Source organism: Nerophis ophidion, linkage group LG08 (genome assembly GCF_033978795.1).
Source record: "Nerophis ophidion isolate RoL-2023_Sa linkage group LG08, RoL_Noph_v1.0, whole genome shotgun sequence".
NCBI lineage: Eukaryota > Metazoa > Chordata > Actinopteri > Syngnathiformes > Syngnathidae > Nerophis > Nerophis ophidion.
This window is the reverse complement of record NC_084618.1, coordinates 8,528,892-8,549,503: the sequence shown is the minus strand read 5'-3', so window position 1 is coordinate 8,549,503 and position 20,612 is coordinate 8,528,892. Positions and strand designations below refer to the sequence as shown.

Here is a 20,612-nt window from a genome sequence, read left to right as displayed (position 1 = left end):
GTATTGAAATGACTGACTTCAAGATGTCTTTTGTACTGGTGGTCGAGTTGTTTATTTTGTCTGAGAGTAACTCTGGCAAGCAAAGCTCCTTCAATACATTTAGCGCCAAATTTGACCAGTAGAGGCCAATATTGCTACACTTTAGGTTTAATTGTGATGAGTCACATACATTGTGTGCAATGTTTGATGTAGATCAAGTTCAATTCCTATATGCATAAACATCTGTAGTGTATTGTGTGGATGTATTAACACTAAAACTATTTGATTTTTGTAAAATACACATTCATGGACAATATTTATGTAAAATACGTAATGGACATTATACTTTTGGAACGTTTACTTGGTTTATATTTTTAGTCTTACAAACCTAAGGTAAGGAAAAAGTGTAAGGCAGGAAAATAATTCAAAAGAATGAACATCATTGCTCAAGAAACCTTCTGGAGCTTCTGTTTCTACATACTGTTAACTATCTGTCCAGCTGCACACGCTGGATACAAGTAGACAGGGCAGAATGTGCAATCTGTTTACTTTGAAATTAAGTAAACTCAGTTTCGAAGGAAGATAACCTGCAGGAGCACTTTCTGACCAAACACCCACTTTCTGGTGTCCGGCCCCTGAGTCCTAGGGGCTCTTGAAACTGGGGCCCTCTTCATGATGTGGTTGAAGAGTCCTGCCCTACGGTGCGCTTCACATGGCACCAACTGTGCAACGCAAGACTTTACACTCAGCAGTTTCTGAGGATGAAATAAATCAACGGAACCAAACATGAGCAAGCACAAGTAGCAACTTCCTGTGGGGAAGAAGACACCTCAAATAGAAGTCAGTCTCCAAGATCTTAGAAGGACACAAAAAAAATCCAAGAACAGCCAGGACGCAACATATTGGCAATCAGTGTTATAAGAAAACTGCTCTTTTTTTGTAAATGATGTCCATATTTGAGACAATAACATGCATCTGTCCCTTTTATGTGCATTCTAGATAGTAAAAAACTTTTAGCACAAGACAGCTATGAATGCAGGTAACGGCTACCCACCTATAAAGTCCACTAAAACCTCCAAAAAGTATGGACATATGTGCTGTAACCAACAGGCACATTCCTGAAATATTGACATGTTTTTGGTCATCTTGGGCTTTATTGTAACTTCTTTCCCAACACAACTCTACTTCCGTCAACAACAAATACCGTATTTCCTTGAATTGCTGTGGGGGTGCTAATTAATTTAAAACCTCTTCTCACTCCGGCGCTTACCAAAGGCATGCGGTAAAGGCAAACATGTGCTTATAAATTTGAGTGTGATGTAAGGATACCATCATGAAAAGCACATTTAATTTAAAAAAACGTTATTATGGTCTTACCTTTAATTATAAATGAAGTCCATGCGCAGCTCCTTCTGATCAATAACTTGTTTATAGAAGTCTTCCTTATCTTTCTTCAGTTTTAAAAGTCTCTCTGTCTCGATGGAGATCTTCCTTTATTACCTCCTGCTTTGATTGAAAGTCCAGTTTACAAAACTGTTTTATTTTAGATATGTAATCCTCCATGTTAAAAGTGCAAGCGAGAGGAAAAAATAAACACTCACTCTTGCTGCTTGTTGTCACTTCTTCTGCAGCCGAGTAGTCGCAAGAAGGATCACTAGCGCCCTCTACCACCAGGAGGCGGGATTCATTTAATGACTCATATTTGACACACGCAGCTACGGTATATTGATAAAACATAGCTGCTTACTGTTCTTTTTAGCATATTCAATAGCTTGGACCTTAAATCCTACTGAATAGCTCTTAATCTTCTTCCCTTTATGCCATTTCAAATGATTGAAATCAGCCTCCTCCATTTTGAAAATGATGACAGGTGAAGTGTCACTCGTGACGTGACGAGTTTGACCCGGTGGAAATTCTAGACGTATGCTAATTATTTGGCGAAACGAGTTTGACCCGGCGGAAATTGTAGGCAGGCGCATACTAAATACCCGGCGGCAATTCAAAGAAATACGGTATATCAATAAAAAAATTGTATCGGTTTTTGAAATTTTTTAAAAGAATCGTGATTAATTGGAGAAGAAAACATTTTTTCTTGTTTATAAAGTAGAGTGAGACGTAACAGGAAGAAGTTGAGACAAGTCTGGTGTGAGGTTGGACTTAGACTTAGACAAACTTTAATGATCCACAAGGGAAATTGTTCAAAACGTTCATCAAGTTGTCAAACTCAAGAAGAAATCTTGCACTCAAGTGGAAGCCAACCTTGTTGTCCTGCCAGCTAGAACCGAAGGAGCCTCTCCATGGATCAGTAAAACCAGACCTCGTCAAAGGGGCCACAAGACTGAGAAACTTAGTCCAATTTTCGACGTTCACGGTTATGACCTTTTCTTGGTTTTGGTCTGCTTGCCTGGTTTGTAGACTCTCACCTTTGCCAGTGGTTTTGCTCCCTGGGAGCGCTGAGAAAACCAGTCCTTGGCCAGACTTGTCAGTCCTTGGTCAGATTTGTCAGTCTTTGGCCAGACTTGACAGTCCTTGGCCAGACTTGACAGTCCTTGGCCAGACTTGACAATCCAACAGATCCGATTTCAAGTGTGGTTCACAGGTTGTTGTCTTTAGCAAGGTTGTTGTTTGTGTTGTCAAACTAAAACATTACACACTTGACTAACACTACTGGACATTGAGGACTTTTGCTTTCCTGGACTCACCGATCACCTGGGTTTGGACTTGATTGGGTTTCATGAGGCAAAAGACTTTCACCATGAACACTGAACACAGTCGCTGGAGATAATTTGTCCAGAAAAGCAGGAGGTCTCATAAAAGTGACACAGGTGTAGACTGCCTGTTGTCCTTTCCTTGTGTGTGGTCTCCTTGGGACTTTGTGTGTGGTCTCCTTGCGGCTTTGTGTGTGGTCTCCTTGGGACTTTGTGTGTGGTCTCCTTGGGACTTTGTGTGTGGTCTCCTTGGGACTTTGTGTGTGGTCTCCTTGGGACTTTGTGTGTCGTCTCCTTGAGTCTTTGTGTGTGGTCTCATTGAGACTTTGTGTGTGGTCTCCTTGGGACTTTGTGTGTGGTCTCCTTGGGACTTTGTGTGTGGTCTCCTTGGGACTTTGTGTGTCGTCTCCTTGGGACTTTGTGTGTGGTCTCCTTGAGACTTTTGTGTGTCGTCTCCTTGGGACTTTGTGTGTGGTCTCTTTGGGACTTTGTGTGTCGTCTCTCTCCAACGTCTCACAATCCTTTTGTTGCTGTTAGGTCCTCAGAGTCCCTGCGAAAGGACAGACCTCCGCATGGCCATAGTCGCAGACCACCTGGGACTCAGCTGGACCGGTGAGTCTCCTTTCCACACACACACACATACAGCACAGTGGTACCTAGTGACGTGTACCGAAACTGGTACTTTTTTGGCACCCGGCGGTCCTACCAGGGTCTGATTCATGTCAACTCCTATGGTGCCATGTTACTGTCAGGTTCAAACACTGATGACATCTATTAAACAGACAAGAAGCAAGGAATCATGCAGAGACAGAGTTCAATTTGGCTCAATAAGGAGAGACATATTCAGCTGTACTCTTAGTTACAGTTCCAACCTACGCTCTAAGGTCCAGTCCCACGTGCTCCTCTATTTATTCGGGAGGTCCCTGGTTATATCACTGAGGCTTCTTCTGAAGGGAGGAGGGTAATTTCAGCAGCCCCCGTTAGAGACAATATATGACTATTCAGGAAATGGAAATGTGCTGACACTCGTGATATCGCCCTGTCTCTGCCCTGTCTGCGTCACGGTACTCGGTGTTGACCCTTGGCAGTCAGCAGGCCGGGTCTGGACACAAACACTGACACAAGACGACTCGCAATCCAAGATTGCAAGTTGTCCCTTTGCACAGATAGAAAAGTACAAATTCAGCACAATTGATAATAACCATAGCAATGGCCTTTAAACATTAGAGTTGTGTGATATTTTATACATGATTATTCTAACAGTTACGTACCCTGCTTGCCAGTAATGTTGCAATTTCCAATACCAACAAAGCAACTGACTCCGAAAAAACACTTTTTACCTAAAAGGCGCTATCCTGATGCCAAAATACATTGCTTCTGCCATTGACATGCTACTGATTAGCATTAGCAATTTTACACGGCCATTTCAACACCTCCAAAACGACAACTAAGATGGACGTCACAATCAGCTGCTGCGTAAAAAGGACAATACTTGCAGCACTAACACTTTTTAGGGCGCAACAGAAAAAACAGCATAAACTACAGACTACTGCCATCTAATGTCTCGGACGTGCAACTGCCATTGCAACTTAATGTCAGACTTGCTAATGTGAGGATAAAAGAAGCTCATTTTTGAATATTGCAATAAAAATGCAATTTTACAATCAAAAATAATTTACATTTATTAACGCACACAAAACTACAGAAAATTGGTTCCGTTGAGCAGTGGTATCCATTCTCAGAGGTCCCACAGTTTTTGTACTTTTCACATTTGGTACAATTCCGTGTGGTGGCCAAACATTGTCTGCACAAACTAGTCCATACTTGTGTGTCCTTTTTATTAGACATCGACCGACGTCTGACAGGGCATTTATTTCAGTTCTTGTGAGAATTCTCCCCCAGTCTACCGAGCTGCTTTCACAGCGGCCACGCCCCCTTTTCCTCTCCGTCTCGCACCAGCTGCACGTCTCCTTTGCTCGCATGTCAGAACTTCCAATTGTGAATCTGGTTTTCTTTGTGGCGGCCGCTGCAGTGACAACACGCCTGCCTCGCAACACAAAGGAGCGCCACCAGTTTCATGTTCCGTCATTCAGTCAAATAACGCCACAGAATAGATGCAATATTTGAGTAAATATGTTGACAAATATGAGATGATTATGTAAGTGAAGAAGGCCAGGCAGCAGCTCACACATTCTCATACTTGCTGTAACGTCCAGCAAGAAATGATGTCGGCCATCTTGAAAAATGACTCAACTATAATCTACATGAATAGTTTTTATCAAAACGTTGACAATATTTCATAAAGCTTACAATGTATGACATCCATCAAGGGTATAAAATGGAGCAGATGAGTTATTGTCATGCAGACAAATGTCATATTTTCACCCATTTTCCCGGGAGATTGTGTGTTTAGAAATGAAATGTTGATGTTAGTCACACAGGCAGTAAACACAACATCAAACATGATCACACGTCTGCAAAATAAGGCTTGAACAAGAATCGCGTTTCGAGTGTAAATTGATTTTTTATTTTTTTTAAATTAGACTCTTTAAAGTGTGTTTTTGTGTTTATATTTCCGTAACAATTGTGTTGACATTGTTTCTGACAGGAATAGTTTTTGTACAATTCTGTTGCTCTTCCACCTTTTGGAGCAGAATAGTAACAGAAAGGAATTAGGCCAGAATAATGACCCAAAAAGGGACAAGCAGTAGCAAATGGATGGATGGATGGAACAGAAGTGTTTGCTGCCACCTGGTGGACGGTGTGTGTACGTGTCTGCAGTGCAACACGACTCAACATCATGAGGGCCAGCAATGTGTGATGCCACAATTGTTGTGTTGCTGCGATACATGCTGGTGAGTCGGAGGATACGGGTGCTGATGGCGATACCACACATCAGCCTTAAGGGCGTGGCCTCTGCGCTGCGGAGTGAGCTAGACCACCTGCACTGCAGCACAGGCCCACGCCCACCCCTGCACGTGTGTCTGTGTGTGTGTGTGTGTGTGTGTGTGTGTGTGTGTGTGTGTGTGTGTGTGTGTGTGTGTGTGTGTGTGTGCAGGGGCGTGGCCCGGCGAGGTTGTGATCCATTTTTAATGTGACGCAGAGCTGCAGTCAGCATGTCAACATTATCTTCTCTACCTCAACTATTTACTCTATTACATCATCACCTGCACTCTTAACTTATACACACACACACACACACACACACATATACACACACACAAACCCCGTTTCCATATGAGTTGGGAAATGGTGTTAGATGTAAATATAAACAGAATACAATGCAAATCCTTTTCAAGCCATATTCAGTTGAATATGCTACAAAGACAACATATTTCATGTTCAAACTCATAAACTTTATTTTCCTTTTTGCAAATAATTATTAACTTTAGAATTTGATGCCAGCAACATGTGCCAAAGAAGTTGGGAAAGGTGGCAATAAATACTGATAAAAGTTGAGGAGTGCTCATCAAACACTTATTTGGAACATCCCACAGGTGTGCAGGCTAATTGGGAACAGGTGGGTGCCGTGATTGGCTATAAAAGCAGCTTCCCAAAAAATGCTAAGTCATTCACCAACAAGGATGGGGTGAGGGTCACCACTTTGTAAGCAAATTGTTAAACAGTTTTAGAACAACATTTCTCAACGAGCTATTGCAAGGAATTTAGGGATTTTACCATCTACGTTCCGTAAAACCATCAAAAGGTTCAGAGAATCTAGAGAAATCACTGCACGTAAGCGATGATATTACGGACCTTTGATCCCTCAGGCGGTACTGCATCAAAAAGCGACATCAGTGTGTAAAGAATATCACCACATGGGTTTAGGAACACTTCATAAAACCACTGTCAGTAACTACAGTTGGTCGCTACATCTGTAAGTGCAAGTTGAAACTCTACTATGCAAAGCCATACCCATTTATCAACAGCATCCAGAAACGCCGCCGGCTCGACTGGGCCCAAGCTCATCTAAGATGGACTGATGCAAAGTGGAAAAGTGTTCTGTGGTCTGACAAGTCCACATTTCAAATTATATTTGGAAACTGTGGACGTGGTGTCCTCTGGAACAAAGAAGAAAATAACCATCAGGACTGTTCTAGGCGCAAAGTGTAAAAGCCAGCATGTGTGATGGTATGGGGGTGCATTAGTGCCCAAGGCATGGGTACTTACACATCTGTGAAGGCACCATTAATGCTGAAAGGTACATACAGCTTTTGGAGCAACATATGTTGTCATCCAAGCAACGTTATCATGCTTATTTCAGCAAGACAAGTGTTACAACAGCGTGGCTTCGTAGTAAAAGAGTGCGGGTACTTTCCTGGCCCGCCTGCAGTCCAGACCTGTCTCCCATGGAAAATGTGTGGCGCATTATGAAGCGTAAAATAGGACAGCGGAGACCCCGGACTGTTGAAGGACTGAAGCTCTACATCAAACAAGAATGGGAAAGAATTCCACTTTCAAAGCTTCAACAATTAGTTTCCTCAGTTCCCAAACGTTTATTGAGTGTTGTTAAAAGAAAAGGTGATGTAACACAGTGGTGAACATGCCCTTTCCCAACTACTTTGGCACATGTTGCAGCCATGAAATTCTAAAGTTAATGATTATTTGCAAAAAAAAGTAAATTTTATGAGTTTGAACATGAAATATGTTGTCTTTGTAGCATATTCAACTGAATATGGCTTGAAAAGGATTTGCAAATCATTGTATTCTGTTTATATTTACATCTAACACAATTTCCCAACTCATATGGAAACAGGGTTTTGTATTTTGGAAAACCTTGTTACATACAACTGTGGTGGCCTGGACGGGGATGCCAATTTTATGTGGTGGAAAAGTCATAATCTTAAACAGGAACAACAGAGAGTTTGTTACAACAGTTTTAATTACTCGCAATCAGATAGTACAAAGTTGGATTGAATGGATATGAAAACAGACAATGTCTCATGAGACGAAAGGTGGTGAACCCTCGTGAAATAATTAAGAAAGAGCGCACATCAGGCTTGGTCTTCCCTTCTTATTTATACACTCCACGTTGGCCTGATTTGAATCAGAACAACTTATGTAACTGTCCAATGTTCAGGGTGACTTCAGGTGAAAGTTAACCAAAACAGATTCAGGACAGAAATTAGCCACTACAATCTAAAATCAAAACATTTTGATTTTAAGATTTAGGCTTGTTTTCCAGTGCAGTATTATGACATTTCTCAGTTGTGAAATCTGCGGTTGTTTTTACAATTTCATTTGAATGTAGTTGCTGATATCGTAGTGATATCACAATCATGAAGCGTGTGCTACTTTTCCTTCACCTTTTGTTGTTGTTGTTGTTGTTGTGGTGGCAGAGCTGGCCCGGGAGTTGGACTTCTCGGTGGAGGAGATCAACAACATCCGGGTGGAGAACCCCGACTCCCTGACGGCGCAGAGCTTCACGCTGCTGAAGCGTTGGGTGCACCGAGACGCTCAACACGCCACAAGTCAGTCACGCCGCCCGCCTTCCAAGATGGCCGCCCCTGCTAGCACGCTAACCGTCTGCCGTCTCCTCCCCAGCGGACGTTTTAACGGCGGTGCTGAATAAGATCAACCGCTTGGATATTGTGACTTTGCTGGAAGGGCCCATATTTGACTACGGTAACATTTCAGGCACGCGCTGCTTTGCCGATGATATCGCAGTAGACCCGGATCAGTCCGATGGTAAATTGTAGTCCACCCTCGCTTTTAGCCTCTCTCTCTCTCTCTTTGGTCTCTACCTTCGCCTCACTCGCTCTCTCTCTCTGCCAATCACGCTTGACCCCGCCCAACTTTAGCATTCGGGTAGTTTTCACCTTCAAAAGCGCTAACTCCTTCTTGTTGTTGTGTGAATGCCGGAGAGCCAGAGGTGACCTCACATGCTAACAGTTAGCATGTTGGCCGGATAAGTGACAAAGGTGACCTCACATGCTAACAGTTAGCATGTTGGCCGGATAAGTGACAAAGCAAAATGAGCTTCAAAAGCTAGCGCGAGAGAATGCTAACAATAGCGTGGTTACATTTAGCATATACGACACTGAGTTGTGCACCTGTTGGATTAGTTGAAAAATTAGCTTAAAACAAGCTAGCATGCGCCAAGTAACAAAATATGAATCTGGCCTTTACTCACAAAGTTAGCTAAAAAGCTAGCCTATTAACATTAGCATGTAAATAAAATACTACAACATCTGTCAAGTAACATAATATATTACTCTGAGATGTGTACTTCAAAAATGAACACACATCAAGTAACAAAATACGACTTTGGTGTTTACTCACAAAGTTAGCTAAAAAGCTAGCCTATTAATGTTAGCAGTTTCTGGTGTGTTTAGTTGTGTAACATTTTTCTGGTGTTGTGTAACATATTTCTGGTGTGTTTACTTGTGTAACATGTTACTGGTGTGTTTAGTTGTGTAACATATTTCTGGTGTGTTTACTTGTGTAACATGTTACTGGTGTGTTTAGTTGTGTAACATATTTCTGGTGTGTTTACTTGTGTAACATGTTACTGGTGTGTTTAGTTGTGTAACATGTTACTGGTGTGTTTAGTTGTGTAACATGTTACTGGTGTGTTTAGTTGTGTAACATGTTACTGTTGTGTTTAGTTGTGTAACATGTTACTGGTGTGTTTAGTTGTGTAACATGTTTCTGGTGTGTTTAGTTGTGTAACATGTTTCTGGTGTGTTTAGTTGTGTAACATGTTACTGGTGTGTTTAGTTGTGTAACATGTTACTGGTGTGTTTAGTTGTGTAACATGTTTCTGGTGTTGTGTAACATGTTTCTGGTGTGTTTACTTGTGTAACATGTTTCTGGTGTTGTGTAACATATTTCTGGTGTGTTTACTTCTGTAACATGTTACTGGTGTGTTTAGTTGTGTAACATGTTTCTGGTGTGTTTAGTTGTGTAACATGTTTCTGGTGTGTTTAGTTGTGTAACATGTTACTTGTGTGTTTAGTTGTGTAACATGTTTATGGTGTGTTTAGTTGTGTAACATGTTTCTGGTGTTGTGTAACATGTTACTGGTGTGTTTAGTTGTGTAACATGTTTATGGTGTGTTTAGTTGTGTAACATGTTTCTGGTGTTGTGTAACATGTTACTGGTGTGTTTAGTTGTGTAACATGTTTCTGGTGTTGTGTAACATGTTTCTGGTGTTGTGTAACATGTTTCTGGTGTGTTTAGTTGTGTAACATGTTTCTGGTGTGTTTAGTTGTGTAACATGTTTCTGGTGTTGTGTAACATGTTTCTGGTGTGTTTAGTTGTGTAACATGTTTCTGGTGTGTTTAGTTGTGTAACATGTTTCTGGTGTGTTTACTTGTGTAACATGTTTCTGGTGTGTTTAGTTGTGTAACATGTTTCTGGTGTGTTTAGTTGTGTAACATGTTTCTGGTGTGTTTAGTTGTGTAACATGTTTCTGGTGTGTGGGTCTCAGCACTGCTTGATGGCGCTTTGTGCTTCATCTGCTTTTCTGTTGATTTCCTTCTGCCTTTGTGTCAGCAACAACAATCTTCCAGCGCTGACTTCCCCTGACACTCGTCACACGACATATTCAACAATTCAATAAAAAGATGTTCGGTTTTACGGTAAAAAAAAAAACAACAACAAAAAAACAGGCAGCTCAGTGTCAGTATTTTTACTGTAAAATTACAGTAGTTACAGTTCAATAATGTTTTAAACACATTTAATTGTAAAAACAACTGCAGGTTTAACAGTAAAACAATGGTTTTATTTCAATTCAATTTCAAAATAATTTAATTATATTTTAATGTGAAAAAAATGTTTTTACAACAAAAGTTAAGTGATATTTATTTTGTTTTAATTTGAAAAAAAAAAACAGTAAAATTGCCTGTAGATTTTACAATAAAAGTAAAATGCCAGAAATGTATCAGAAAAATGTAATTATTTTCATTTACAGTAATGTACTTTAAAAACTAACATAGATTTGTATACTAAAAACTATTCATATATATTTTAAACTACAGTTCAACAACCACCGCAGATTTTACAGTAAAAAAAAGTTTTATTTAGATTTCATTAAATTTTACCGTAAAAACAACCTTGAATTTTACGCTAAAAATGTTTTATTAAAATTTAATTGTAAAAAAAACTGAAGATTTTACAACTGAAGAATGGCATATCATTTGATCATAAAAATAAAATATATACCGTTTTTTATTTACAAAAATGCACTGTAAAACAAGCCTGGATTTAAAAAAAAAAGTGTTTTGATTTGAATTACATTTGATTTAATTTCAAAGTTCAAATGAAAGTTTTTCCTTCACAGTGACACACTGTAAAACTGCTTGTAGATTTTACCATTAAAAAAAATGCCAGAAATGTATCATAAAAATGAAAGTGTTCGTAAAAAAATATTCATATACATTTTAAACTACATTTCAACAACACCCGCAGATGTTGCGGTTAAAAATGTTTTTATTCAGATTTAATGAATTTGTAGATACTACAAAAAAATATATTAAAGTTTCATTTTAAAAACAACTGTACATTTTACAACTGCAAAATGGCTTATCATTTGCAAGAATTTTGTCATAAAAGTAAAATATTTACAGTTTTTTTATTTACAATAACCCTAGATTTGACAGTATAAAACAATGTTTATTACATTTCAAAAAGAACTGTGGCTTATTGTGCATTTTTAATTAAATGAAAATTCTATTTTACAGTAAAAACAATTGTAGATTTCCGTTAAAATATGTTTTATTTCAGTTACATTTTTAAAACAACCATTTTTAAATGTTTTAATTTAACAAAAACACTTTTTAAATTGCAGATCAGTTGCTAGAATTGAAAACAGTTCTTCCACAATATTGTACTGTAAAAACATATTTTCAAGTAACAAAACTTTTATATACATTTTAATAGCAACTGTAGATTTTATTTATTTAATTTACTTTAAAAAACCCGAGAAGTTCGGTGAAAAAATATACATATATATTTTAAATTGAATTTTACAAACAATTTTTTTATTATAAATAATTTTTAATCATTACATTTAAATGAATTGTATTTAATTGTAAAGTTAAACATGTTTGTGTATATACAGTAAAATTATGTTGATTTTACAATGAAAAAATGTCAGATCAGTTGCCAGAATGTGATCATAAAAATAAAAGTGTTATTGTTTTTGTTGTTTACAGTAAAACAACTCACTATTTTTTTAAATTACATTTATAAAAGTGTTATTTACAGTAATATGCTCTAAACATGGCGGTAGATTTGACACGAAAACAACAAACTGGAAGATAAGTTGACAGAATTTTACAGTTAAAAATAACATTTTCATTTTACAGTATTTGTATTAAAACTATTTTAACATTTAACAGTAATTCTATTCAAATTATTATAATATTTTACAGTAATTATGTTCAAACTGTCCTACATTTTACAGTCATTCAATTAAAATTATTTGAACATTTTACAGTAATTCTGTAAAAAAACATTTTAATATTTTTAGTAATTCTATCAAACTATCCTACATTTTAAAGTAATTGGATGAAAAATATTTTACCATTTTACAGTAATTCAATTTAAAACTATCCTATAATTTGCAGTAATTCTATCCAAACAATTTTAACATTTTACTGTAATTATATTAAAATTATTTTAACATTTTACAGTAATCCTATTCAAACTATCCTACATTGTCCAGTAATTCAATTAAAACTAATTTAACATTTTACAGTAATTCAATTTAAAACTATCCTACATTTTACAGTAATTTTATTCAAACAATTTTAACATTTTACAGTAATTCTATTAAAACTATTTTAACATTTTACAGTAATTCTATTAAAATTATAACATTTTACAGTAATTCTATTCAAACTATCCTACATTTTATAGTAATTCAATTAAAACTATTTCAACATTTTACAGTAATTTCCTAAAAAATATTTTTATATTTTAGAATAATTCTATTCAAAATATCCTACATTTTAAAGTAATTTTATTAAAACAATTTCAACATTTCGCAGTAATTCTATACAATTATTTTACCATTTTACGGTAATTCTATTCAAACTATTTTAACATTTTATAGTAATTTCATAAAAAATATTTTTATATTTTAGAATAATTCTTTTCAAAATATCCTACATTTTAAAGTAATTTTATTAAAAGTATTTCAACATTTTGCAGTAATTCTCTACAATTATTTTACCATTTTACAGTCATTCCATTCACATTTTACAGCAACATTCTGCCAACTTCATTTTTACCGTAAAAGCTACAAATTTTTTTTTTTGTACAGTTATACTTTGGTCTCGGAATTGCCTGAGTGTGTGTGTGGGGTGGGGGGTGGGGGGTGAGGGTGGGGGTTGTCAAAAAGGCGGTGCATGTTCAGCAGACTAACTCCTCCTCTAACGGGGGGCGGGGCCTCGTCAAGTGCAAGGCCACGCCCCCTCCAAAGAAGTCATCTCCTCGCCTCCTCCCGAGAAGAGCGGCCCGCCTCCTCTTCCTCATCCTCCTCCTCCTCCTCCTCCTCCTCCTCCGACTAAGAAGCCTCATCCAACATGGCCGCCCATCCATGTTGTGCCAAAGAGTCATCCCATTTGTCAAGTCCCGCCAGGAAGTAGCTGACTTCCACTTCCTGTTTGTCATTAACATCTTTTGCTTTCTTCTTCTGTGGTTTGCGTGGCTGCAAAAAGTTCTTCCATCTCCCACACTCCAGCCCTGTCCTCAAACGCCTCACACTAACGCCCCGCCCCTCCCCAGCCCCGCCTCTTCTTCCTCTCCTCCCCTCTCCTCCTTTTTTTTCTGCCCCCCTCCCTCGCCCCCCTCCGCGTTCCGCCTCCCGTCGCCGCCGGCAACGCCCCCCGTCTACCTGCTCCCCGTGGCCCCCGTCCTCCCTCACTCCTCCCCGCTCGCCCCTCCCTTCTTCTCCTGCCCGCCACACCTCCACCTGCTGTCGCCGCCTCCCCCTTTCTCCTCGCCGCTCCCTCTCTCTCCTCCTCTTTCTCGCCCCGCCTCCCCCCTCCCCCCCGGCATCCCCGCTCACTTCAGGCGAGACCCTTCTGTCCCCGAGGTCTACCTTTGACACCCCCGCTAACTCCTTGAGCTAACGGCGCCAACGTCAAGTGACACCCACCAACCTGCCAACAAAAACCACACAAACCAAGTTCTTCTGGGAAATTGTTGTTTTCTGGCATTTCATTTGTGTCCTCAGCAAAAACTTCAACTGGGGGCCTAAAATGTCAAATGGAAGTTCACCAGACTTAAGTGCTTTTATTTTCAGTCAAACAAATGTTGGAACTTAAGAGGAAAAACATTCCAAAAAATACGTTTGAATCAGAATTTTTCCAACAGTAACACTTTTTTTTTTTCTAGGACGGAGGAAGGTTGAAAACTTAAAAGAATTAAATAAGAAAAAAGTTGTATGATGTCAATAATTAAATCAGATTTTTTTTTAAGTCATTTTACAAGAATTAAGTCTTTTATTTTTAGAAAATTCCTTGAATTTATGGGAAGAACTTAATCCAATTAAAATTGCTATATATTTTTTTCAAAAAAATTGTATCCTTTCATGAATTAAGTATTTTTTTTTTTTCATAATTTTAAGGGTAACAAAAGTCATTTTAGAAGAATAAAGTCCTTAATTTTTTTTAGGAAGCCAGTTATATTTTTGGAGGGCAAAGTTGTTCATCTAATTGAATAAAATTGCATTTTTTTTTTAATGTTAATTTTAAGCAAGAAGTGAGTTTTTAGCATATTTTTTCAATAATTTATATTTTTTTAGAAAACAATTTGTATTTTTGGAGGAAGGATTTAAACTTAAGAGAATTATATTGCTTTTTATTTAAAGAAAAAAGCTAAATAATTTTGAGAATGAAGTCAGATTTGTATTTTTATTTTTAGAAGAAATAAGTCCTTTATTTTTAGAGCGCAAGTTGAATTTATGAAAAGCAAAGTTTTTATTACTTAATAGAATAAAATTGCACATTTAAAAAAAAGTCATATTATTTCAAGAATTAAATCAAATATATTAAAAATAAATCATAATTTTAGTGGGAAAAGGTCATTCTAGAAGAATAAAGTCCTCTATTTTTTCTCAAAACAACTTTTGTTATTGGAGGCTTAAGTTGTAAACTTCTGTTAACAGATTAGGTTTTTTTGTAAGCAATTTTGCAAGATTTAAGTCCTTTGTTTTTTGTGTTGGCCCTGCGATGAGGTGGTGACTTGTCCAGGGTGTACCCCGCCTTCCGCCCGATTGTAGCTGAGATAGGCGCCAGTGCCCCCCGCGACCCCGAAAGGGAATAAGCGGTAGAAAATGGATGGATGGATGTTTTTAGAGAGAAAGTTGAATTTAAGAAAAGGAAAGGTTTTATAATTTAAGAGAATTAAATAATTTTAGGAATTAAGTCAAAAATTTAAAAACTTTTTTTTTTTATTTTAGGGGGGAAAAAACGGTAATTTTAGAAGAATTTAGTACTTTTTTTCAGAAAACAAGTTGTACTTTTGGAGGGTAGAGTTGTAAACTTTGATTGAATTATGTGCATATTGTTTTGATTTAAGTATTAATCAGATTATTTTTCAACTAATTGTATGAGAATTAAGTCCTTTATTTTTACAATTAAAAAAAAGAACACTCTATAACCTAAGTGAAAGTTAAATATTTTTAACATTTTATTATCATTTTAAGAGAGAAAATGTTAATTTTAGAAGAATAAAGTCCTCTATTTTTTCAGAAAAAACTGTATTTTTGGAAAGTAAAGTTGGAAAAGTGATAAAATAAAATTGCATTTTTTTTAAAGAAAACATTGTATGGTTTCGACAATTAAGTTGAAATGAGAAATAAGTCATAAGTTTTACAAAAATATGTTTTTATCATAATTTTTCAAGAATACATATTCTTTAGAAAGAAAATTGTAGTTTTGGAAGAAAGTTTTAAACTTAAGAGAATTAAATCGCTTATAAATTGTATAACTTTGAGAATTAATTTAGATTTTTTTTTTTTTTTTAATGAAAAAAGTAATTTTAGGAGAATTAAGTCCTTTATTTTTATTTATGAAAGGGAATTTTTTTTACAACTGAGGAGAATGAAATTGCACATTTAAAAAAAGTTAAAGTACATTCAAGAATTAACTCAAATATTTTAGGGATTTTTTTTTCTTATAATTTTGAGGGAGAAAAATGTTAATTTTTTAGAAGAATGAAGTGCTTTATTTTTTTGAAAACAAGTTTTATTTTTGGAAGGTAAAGTTGTAAACGTGACAAAATTAAATTGCATAATTTTTTAAGAAAAAATTGTAGAATTCACAGAATTTAAATGTGTATAATCTCAAGAATGAAGCCATTTTTATAGTTAAGTATTTTTGGAGAATTAAGTCATTTTTGGGGTAAAAAAGTTCTGTAATTACAAGAAAAAAAATGTTTGTATGCATAATATTTTTTAGAAAACAAATTGTATATCTGGAGTGTTTAAGATTAGAAGTGTAACAGAATTAAATTGATTTTAAAAAACTGTATAATAAAAGTTATAATTTTTAGAATTCATTATTTTTTGTTCTAATGTTAAGAAAACTTGTAATTTAGAAAATTAAGTTGAATTTTAAACAAAAAGTTGTAAAATTCAAAGAACTAAGTCCAGTTTTTAAATGAAAAATGTATAATTTTGAAGAAAACATTTAATATTTTGATATTTTTTTTATAAAACAAGTTGCCAATTTGGAGGGGAAAGCTTAAACAATTCAATTGCAATTTTTTTAAGAAAACCTTCAATAATTTCAAGACTTAAGTCAAATTATTTTGGTTTTAAGAATTCATTCAATTGAGAATAAAGTAAAAAAATAAATAAAGAAAATGTAACATGTTGATAAGGTTGAATATAAAAAAAGTTTCAAGAACTAAGTTGAATTTTTAATGAAAAAATAAACATTTTTACAACAATTAAAGTTGTATTTTTTTTATTTCTGAAAAATGTCAAACATTTATTAAAATAAGTGGTAAAAATTTTATTTTTGACAAACAAGTGCTAATCTTACGAGGCTTCAAGAGACAAAAAGTTTGATATTTTGGAAAATGAAGTGAGATTTTTTCATCAACTTTTAACATTAACGTTTAAAATGAATTTGAGGGAGAATCAAATTGTAGATTTTCAAGAAAAAGAAAAAAAAATACTTTTTCAAGAACACAAACTACTTGGAAGAAAAACAAAGTTTTCCATTTCAAAATGAATTTTACTTAGTAAATAAGTTTGCAACATGAAAGTATGAGTGCAGTATTCTTCCTGCAAGCTCTGTGGACCATTGTAGTCCAGAAGCTTCCAGAAGGAACACCTACGGGACATGGACCATTGTAGTCCAGAAGGAACACCTAGGGTACATGGTCTGTGTCGCCATGGACCATTGTAGTCCAGAACCTTCCAGAAGGAACACCTAGGTTACATGGACTGTGTCGCCATGGACCATTGTAGTCCAGAACCTTCCAGAAGGAACACCTAGGTTACATGGTCTGTGTCGCCATGGACCATTGTAGTCCAGAACCTTCTAGAAGGAACACCTAGGTTACATGGTCTGTGTCGCCATGGACCATTGTAGTCCAGAACCTTCCAGAAGGAACACCTAGGTTACATGGTCTGTGTCGCCATGGACCATTGTAGTCCAGAACCTTCCAGAAGGAACACCTGGGTTACATGGTCTGTGTCGCCATGGACCATTGTAGTCCAGAAGGAACACCTAGGTTACATGGTCTGTGTCGCCATGGACCATTGTAGTCCAGAAGGAACACCTAGGTTACATGGTCTGTGTCGCCATGGACCATTGTAGTCCAGAAGGAACACCTAGGGTACATGGTCTGTGTCGCCATGGACCATTGTAGTCCAGAAGGAACACCTAGGTTACATGGTCTGTGTCGCCATGGACCATTGTAGTCCAGAAGGAACACCTAGGGTACATGGTCTGTGTCGCCATGGACCATTGTAGTCCAGAACCTTCCAGAAGGAACACCTAGGTTACATGGTCTGTGTCGCCATGGACCATTGTAGTCCAGAAGGAACACCTAGGTTACATGGTCTGTGTCGCCATGGACCATTGTAGTCCAGAAGGAACACCTAGGGTACATGGTCTGTGTCGCCATGGACCATTGTAGTCCAGAAGGAACACCTAGGGTACATGGTCTGTGTCGCCATGGACTATTGTAGTCCAGAATGTTCCAGAAGGAACACCTAGGTTACATGGTCTGTGTGGCCATGGACTATTGTAGTCCAGAATGTTCCAGGGGGAACACCTAGGTTACATGGTCTGTGTGGCCATGGACTATTGTAGTCCAGAAGGTTCCAGAAGGAAGACGTGGGTATTTTCCGCTGCAGGAGATCTCCCTGATGCGCTGCAGGGAACAAGCTCCGCCTCTTTGCTAGTTTCATTAGGTCACCTCCCACTTTCCTCTCTGCCCCTCCCCTCCTCGCCTCGCACGCTAATCCTGTCCTCCTGCCACCCCCCCACCCCACCCCCCCTCCCCCTCCCCCCAGGGTACCACAATGTAGACCTGGAGCTGCACCTGAGCTCCGCCCCCCCGACCCCCGACGACTCGTGCGTAGGTGTAGTAGCCCCCCCGAGCCCCGCCGCCCTCCCCCGGCCTAGCGACCTCTCCCTGGCCCGGACCACCGAGGGGACCCTGGCATCGCCCCCCGTGGCGCGGGCGGAGGAAGACAGCGGCCTGGCGTCCGGCGAGTGGGCCGACAACGACAGGCGGGCGGCTCAGCAGCGCAGCGCCAAGATCGAGTTTGAGGGTGCCTACGCCTCGGACCCAGAGCACCACGCCAAGATGGAGGAGGAGGAGGAGGAGATGACGGAGGAGAGGCTGAGGAGTCTCCTGGAGGACATCCAGATGGAGGAGGACGGCCTGGAGGACGAGGAGATGACGGAGGAGAAGTTGCACGCCATCCTTCAACGAGTCCGACAGGCAGAAAAAGATTTGTCTTCACTTCCAGGCTGGAGCGGCGACGCCGCCGCCGTGGACCCCGCCCCCTCTGACCTCGGCCACGCCTCCCAGGAGGACAGGTAGGTCTTTGTCCTGACCTCCAGCGAGGGAAGTGTCCTCACCTGCTCTTCTCACGCCAGCCCCGACTCGCTGGAGCAGCAGCCGCCGCCTCGCCGGGACCAGGAGGAGGCGGAGCTGTCGCGCGGGAGGGGAGGAGCCAAGGAGGAAGGAGGCGACAGGTCGGGTCTCAGAGTCCAGGTGAGAGGACCCCGCCCCCTTTCAAATAAAAGTTACATTTATCAAAGGGAAGGTTTTTACACACTTTTTCAAGAAGAACTTTCCAGAATGAGGTGAAAAAAATGTGTCAAATTTAGAGAAATTTTTTTTATTTTAGAAGAGTAAACTACTTTTTTTATTACACAAACAAATTGGACAAATAGTCTTTTTTGTTAGGTTTTTTTGTAAGAAAAAAAGAGTCATCATTTCAAAAATTAAGTACAATTTTCAAGAAAAAATGTGTATAATTTTAAAGGTTATTTTAGAAGAGTAAAATCCTTTATTACAAAACAAATCAGGAAATTAAATTGTTTTTTTTTGTTTTTGTAAGAAAAAAAGAGTCATCATTTCAAAAATGAAGTACAATTTTCAAGAAAAAATGTGTATAATTTTAAAGGTTATTTTAGAAGAGTAAAATCCTTTATTACAAAACAAATCAGGAAATTAAATTGTTTTTTTTTTGTTTTTGTAAGAAAAAAAAAGGTATAATTTCAAAGACTAAGTCAAATTGTTTTTTTTTTTAGTTAAAGGAGAATGAAGTCCTTTATTTTCAAGTTGAATTTATGAAAGTCAAACTTTTTACAACTAAAATATTTTAGGGAAAAAAAAGATTTTTGTTTTTAAAGGTAACATTTTTTTTAAAAAGGTATTATTTAAAAAATACGTGAAATTTGGTTGAATTTTAAAGTAAAGAAGTTGTAAAAACTGAAGAATTAAGTCAAATATTTAAATAAAAAAGTGACATGAAGTCAAGTTGTATTCTTGAAGGGGAAAAATGTAAACTTGATCAAATATTATTCCATACTTTTTTATGGAAAACATTTTATAATCTTAAGAATCAAGTCAAAAAAGATGTTTCATTTGTAGTATTTGTAATTTGGAGGAATAAGTCTTTTTTTTTAAATAAAATGTATAATTTCGAGAAACAGTTGTCGAATTAAAATGTAGTGAAAATAGTCCTCAATAATCATCATTTGGAGAAAAAACTTGCAATGTTACAGGAACTTTAAATAAGTATTTTATTTTGAAATTGAAGTGAATTTGGAATTTTCTTAGTGGGCACAAAATGTCATGGATGATGATGACGATGATGAAGATGATGATGATGATGATTATGAAGATGAGGATGAGGATGATGATGATGATGAGGAGGAGGAGGAGGGGGAGGAGTCTAGTTCTGAGGAAGAGACCACCGTCACCACCCGAGTCTTTCACCGCCGTCTCATTCTCAAGGTCTCTCTCATTCTTCTCTTTACCTGTGTGTGAGTGTGTGTGTGTGTGTGTGTGTGTGTGTGTGTGTGTGTGTGTCTGTCTGTCTGTCTGTCTGTCTGTCTGTCTGTCTGTGTGTGTGTGTGTGTGTGTGTGTGTGTGTCACTGTCTGTGTGTGTGTGTTTGTGTCTGTGTGTGTGTCTGTGTCTGTGTCTGTGTGTGTGTGTGTGTGTGTGTGTGTGTGTGTGTGTGTGTGTGTGTGTGTGTGTGTCTGTCTGTCTGTCTGTCTGTCTGTCTGTCTGTCTGTGTGTGTGTGTGTGTGTGTCACTGTCTGTGTGTGTGTGTGTCTGTGTGTGTGTGTGTGTGTCTGTGTCTGTGTGTGTGTGTGTGTGTGTGCGTCTGTGTGTGTGTGTGTCTGTGTCTGTGTGTGTGTGTCTGTGTGTGTGTGTGTGTGTGTGTGTCTGTGTGTGTGTGTGTGTGTCACTGTCTGTGTGTGTCTGTGTC

General features: G+C 37.9%; 1 protein-coding gene across 1 annotated transcript in view; it reads left to right on the top strand.

Moving 5' to 3' along the window:
* LOC133557271 (ankyrin-3-like) overlaps nucleotides 1-20,612 on the top strand; it is a 156,443-nt gene that overhangs the window by 129,107 nt on the left and 6,724 nt on the right. Inside the window, 6 exon segments of the mRNA XM_061907617.1 lie at nucleotides 3,225-3,299; nucleotides 8,027-8,158; nucleotides 8,232-8,375; nucleotides 18,172-18,703; nucleotides 18,764-18,881; nucleotides 19,956-20,132. Coding sequence (XP_061763601.1) covers nucleotides 3,225-3,299; nucleotides 8,027-8,158; nucleotides 8,232-8,375; nucleotides 18,172-18,703; nucleotides 18,764-18,881; nucleotides 19,956-20,132 — 1,178 coding nt within the window.